Below are 6,000 nucleotides of genomic sequence, written 5' to 3' on the forward strand. Positions count from 1 at the left end.
CATTGAATTCCATTCCAAGGTTGTACGCATAATAAAAGTTGGCGGAAAGCTCTTGTCGAAAGGCAGAGCTTTTCGTCAACTTTTGTTAAGGTAATATCGACCAAATAGGGATGAGATTTCGCCGTACGCTTTTTTTATACATAATAATATCAAGTGACGGGACGAACAAGTCGTGCACCTGATGGTAAGCTACACGCCTGTCCATAACACTTACAGTGCCACTCATAGCTTTAAATCGCAAACATCTAAGGGGCACTGAGACATAAGTTGGTAAGTCCAACGTGCCTGTAATTTCACCAGCAAAACCGGAACACAGTAATGCTGACATTACTGCTTGGCAGCAGAAATAGGTAAGGTGGCAGTACTGCCCTGGACGAACTCTTTCATAAGGAGCTCTACAAAATGTCTGGATGTTTAATGGTAAAAGGGGGCGGGCGGAAGCTCATGGAAGTCATGGACACACTCACCGAAATATATTCGTAAGCCACATGAGAAAATCAGCTGTACTCAAATTGAGAATCCGATCCGTTGGAATTTGAAATTCACGATAGTGCATCTTGATTCGAAAACTGCTTGTGCCCGTCCACTAACAGCAAGCGATTTATAATCATATATCCTCCCTCAAATCGCAGTACTCGTGATTTATGAGATCGAGAGTGGTGAGGACGCCTTTTAAACTGCATGTGAGTGCATTTCACCGGTACGAGATAATCGTGTTTTGCGTTAGCGTTCTAACAAAGGACTTATGTTGTTTATTCAGTAAAACGGGAACTAACGAACTTTAACCAGGGAATTGATTTCAAGAAAGAATAAAATGTACTGTTTTACCCCTATTTACACAAAGGAATCATAATAATAATAAAAGTTTATTGAGATAATACACGTACAAACACACCACAAAAAATAGCATGCACGTAAGTACGATAAAGTATCGTAAGATACGACAAAGCAAAAAGTCAGCTAAGCTTTTGTTTTGTTTTTTCGCTAACAAGTATACTTATTGCATACCTATATAGCACCTCTCGGTAAAACAGTGACTCAACGCAACATTTACAGAAAACAAGTAAAAGGGTTTTTTAATTATTTCACAGGTAAGTAAATGGAACAAATACAGGTATACATAATAATTTTGAAAGCTAAAATAATACAACTAAGACTTAATCAATCCAGAACATAGGCTTCGTCCCATACAAGTCAATAATGCAATTCGTCACAGACTTAGTCGTTTTTATTTATAGGAAATGAAGCTATTTTTCCGGATTTAATTCGCGTATATTTGTTTTTTCAAACAAAGCAACGTATCGGTGAGACGATGCAAATGTACTGACACACATAGTGTCCCACAACAGGCACCGACCTTTCTGCCATAGAATCAACGTAAGACTGTAATTAGTACGGCATAACCTGGCATTTTTGTTTTTAGGGCTACAAAGAGATCTTCAAATGTGCTCATTTGAAGACCTCTTAAATGTCAATATGCATTGCATCCTTTATAGAAAAATTGAAGAATGCAACGTGTAATGTATTTCCATATAAATTTTGCACTTTCAAATGGTTTGGCAGTTTTTCAAGTTAAGTCATTTCCACAATTTTTTGGTGTTAAGTTAGTGTTTTACCTGATTTACGATATTAGTCGGACAACGTACGTGCGGAATAACAAATACTCTTTTTACGCTTTTCCAGAATTAATTGCAACGACATTATGTAATGTAATGTAAATGTAAATGTAATGTAATGTAATGTCGTTGCAATAAGACACGTATGGTAACTCTATAAAACGTAGCAGCACGGTTTATGTGTCTGTCCGCCCACACGGATGAACAATACGCTTAAAAGTCGCGTGTGACGACTAGCGCTACGCAACGCGAGTACAACGTGAGATTGTGCGGCTGTATGTGTCCGTACATAGTACGCGGCGGACGCGCAAACATATAAGCCACATTGCTACGTTTGTATGGAGTTAACATACTTGTATTATCGTACTATGATCACTATATCTTAAAATTTCACTCACCTGACTTTTCATAGGATCCGTGTTAATCTGACACATGTAGGTGCCGGAGTCCTTCGGCTCCACATTGCTGATATACAGTTTCCACGTGTTATGCCCATTGTGTGTCACGGATAATCGTGGATTCAAAGTTACCATGCGTGTGTGGATTGCTAGAATGGTTTTTGTATCCGATTTTATCCACGCCACCTAGGAAACAAAAAAAAACTTAATAAAAATTATTTTATTATTGATTAGTATATGGTGGAAAAAGTCAATGGGACATGAAAGGGAACTACCTTGAATGCTTAAGGTAGCTAATTCAACTTAAGGGAAACATTGTTTTATTTTTATTAATATGAATAACTGCATTTGCAGAGTTTTTGAAACGCTTACCTGAACCGGGAATGGAACCACCTAAAATGCAATTAAAGATGTCATGAAACCTTATTAATATTAGATTTCGTGGACGTTTTTAATCGTAAGACTCAATGTTTATTGAACAAATGTTATGGTTATCTTATATAATACAATATAATTCATATTAAGAAAAATAAAAAGATAGTTTCCCTTATATAAAATTAGGAATTTTAAGCATTTACGGTAGTTACCATTTATGTCGCATTGATTTATTTCATCCTGTATATTCTGTGACCCGTATATACTCTGTACCGTTATTTCCAAAGTTGTAACATTTTTGTTCAGAAACTAAATTTTATACTTTTTCTGTTCAAGCTTTAATTAATTTGTGTTGTGAACAAGCAAAATAATATTACTAGTAAATAATTTATTAGTAATCAGTAGTGGGTGAAATCAGGCTGTTTTTATGATCTTACTCCCTAAAGGTTAGCACTGTAGACTAGGCTGTATGATTTTTATTAGCACTGGCGGAATTCATTTGTAGGTTTGTATTTAGAATTATATAAAAAAATAGAACATTGTAAAAAAAATAATATCTGGGTAGTTCTAGAAAAAGCTTCGCTTTGAATACACGTAGTAAAGTTTTATTTATGATTACTTTCCTCGTTTCTCATTGAAATGTGATCTCTCGCTACGCTAACCCACAGCTACGACCCTTACAGTACCTACTCATTTTTTAAATATTATGTTTTGTATCCTGTCATAAACATAATTCGGTACGTATGTTTTAAACAATATGTTTGATACGACGACACTGAAATACATAAAGCTGTAATTGTAAAGGAATTGGACTTAGAGAAGCCTTATTCTCCGTTTTATAATTTGATGACAATGAAGGCCCAACGTCCGATAACACTTAGATTTATCAATTTATTCATGAATGGCTCTAATCGACCGATGACACAATTGAATTGGAGATTACGGATTTTGCCACTTGCGCGTTGATAAATTGTAATAGATTATACTTAAATATAATTAATCCTGAATTGGACCTGAATAATTCGGTTAGTGTCATCAAAAACTGCTACAGAATATGGGATAATCCAGGAAATAGGCTGCAATGTTTCCCAGCTTTTTAGTAGTTGTAGAGCTCTTCGTGAAAGGGAAGTACTGCCATGATAACCATTTTTGCCGCCAAGCAGTAATGTGAGCATTATTGTGTTCCTACTTTGAAGGGTAGGGGTGCTGGTGAAATTACAGGCATATGAGACTTGTCAACTTATGTCTCAGGGTGACGGACGAAGTGACAGTGCCCCTCAGATCTTTGTGATTTAAACGTCTGAGTGACACTTCAACTGTTATAGTCAGGCGTGTCGCTTAACACAAGGCGCACAACTTGTTCATTCCGTCACTTGATATTATAAGAAAAAGCTGTATGACGAACACCAAGCCACCTACCATGTATGACTATTGTGGATTATTATACATTCTTCAAATGAAGAGATTTTTTCTGAGTAAGAAAGATGTTTGTAAACGATGCAATTAATATGTAACGGCTCGAGCTGCGTGTGCGGGGTATTACTTGCTTATTTCGGTGTACCATGCAAGTAACTGGAACAGCAAAAGGCACTGAAATGATATGCGACACTACGACTTTAGGATCGCATTGACTAATCATAAAGACAATGCGATCCTAAAGTCGTCCTTACATCCTCACATTGCTATCGGGTCGCAAAGTACATGTTAATACTACAGCCGTGCGTCATGCTGCGAGCCTATAGTATACAAATTAATGCTATTATAATGTCATAGTGTTGCGTGTCGCTGGGACACTTGTCACCCGTGAGAACCACCTAAGAGATCTTATTTATGTGAGCTTATTGTATTCACGTATTTACATGGTATTTTGACGATGTATGCTATGTACCTACGTTTAACAACATCTTACCATAAACCAAGTTTTGCAATTTGGTAATCGGTTTTTTTTTTCTCACGATTTTAGGAATATGCAATAATCCACAATAGTCATACATGGTAGGTGGCTTAGTGATCGTCGTACAGCTTTTTCTTATAATATCAAATGACGTGGCGAACCAGTCGTGCGCCTGGTAAACAACACGCCTGTCCATAGCATCGTAATGCCACTTAGAATCTTAAAGCTTTAAAACGCAAAGATCTGAAGGGCACTACCTCCGCGCCCGCACTCTTAGACATAAGTTAACAAGTCCGATAATTTCACCAGTGCCCTTACCGTTCAAAACTGGAACTGAGTAATGCTTACATTACTCTGAATGTCACTTTACCTACTGAAATAGGTAAAGTGACATTACTTTCCTGGACCAACTTTTTTTCAAGGAGCTCTACTGCTACTGGATTTCTTCGGTTCTTATAATAAGCGGTAAAATAAGCGGTTGTGGGTAAAGCTGGGCGTGTCACTGTACACTACGCAATCGCCTCAATACGCGTACCTGTATTACTCGTACTTGCATGGAACACAAACGTTGAAAATATCTGTAAAATTGGAGGTTTAATAACTCCCATCCGTAAGCTATACCCTACACGTAACCCCTAGGTGGTGCCAAGGGAGCTACATGTTTTCGATGGTAAGCTTGACGCCCTGAGGGTCAAAGCTTCTAAGTCTCAGTCATTGTGGGCCTACTTGGTGGTTTTTTATCGGATACATTTTGGAGAGTGTGCAGGCATTTTACAAATAAGTTTAATTCTTCATAGTTATTATTATTTATTGTATTTATTACATTTAAAAGTATTAAAAAAAAACATTCCAGTATAACATAAACTTAACTAAGTTTTTCTATATACCGCTCATTCGTCGTACAAAAATATTTCTATGTGTAGTATTCCTCCTTAGATGGTTCGGAATACTCCACCCTTATGTCGTATAGATTTACTACCTATTTCAATGAAACGCTTTACCTCAACCTTCCTGATGCGTGCAGCAATAGTAATATAATAGTTAGCCCATATATAGTCCCACTGCTTCAAAACGTGGAAAGCGTCCGGATCTTCTGAAGACCGCGAGGCATATAGGGATGCCAAACGTGCCGCTAAGAAAGCTGTAGCCAAAGCCAGACGGGACCACTTGCAGCCGTTGTACGACAAGTTGGAGTCGTCTGAGGGGCAGAAGCTTATCTTTAAGCTGGCACGTTCGAGGGTCTTAGCGGCACAAGATATTTCCAAGTGTCGCTGCATTAAAGACCCTCATGGCAACCTTATATGCGAGGTCGATGCGGTGAAGGAGAGATAGCGCTCATATTTCCACGAGCTGCTGAATCAGCAGCATAGAGAGGTACAGCCACCGGTCCTCCCACCGAATCAGGGACTAGTGCGACCGGTAACGCCTGAGGAAGTCCACTTAGCTCTTCGTCGCATGAAGAATCGGAAAGCTGTCGGAGCCGATGTGGTTCCCATCGAGGCCTGGAAGGCAATGGGTCCCCGTGGAGTGGGCATCCTTACCGGCCTCTTTAATCGCGTGCTCCTCAACGGTAAAATCCCTAACCAATGGAGACTGAGTATTATCACTCCAGTCTTCAAAGGGAAGGGATCGGTGCAGGAGTGTGGCGATTATCGGGGCATAAAGGTCATGTCCCACACCATGAAGCTCTTCGAGCGTATAATAGACTCTCGGATCC

General features: G+C 38.7%; 1 protein-coding gene across 1 annotated transcript in view; it reads right to left on the reverse strand.

Annotated features, from left to right (window-relative positions):
• Positions 1-6,000, reverse strand: part of LOC113237908 (lachesin-like) — a 68,804-nt gene that overhangs the window by 23,665 nt on the left and 39,139 nt on the right. Inside the window, exon 4 of the mRNA XM_026474625.1 lies at positions 2,015-2,200. Within this exon, the coding sequence (XP_026330410.1) occupies positions 2,015-2,200 (186 nt within the window). The remainder of the gene's footprint in view (positions 1-2,014; positions 2,201-6,000) is intronic.

Source organism: Hyposmocoma kahamanoa, unplaced genomic scaffold, assembly GCF_003589595.1.
Source record: "Hyposmocoma kahamanoa isolate Upper Pololo Valley unplaced genomic scaffold, ASM358959v1 94, whole genome shotgun sequence".
Lineage (NCBI taxonomy): Eukaryota > Metazoa > Arthropoda > Insecta > Lepidoptera > Cosmopterigidae > Hyposmocoma > Hyposmocoma kahamanoa.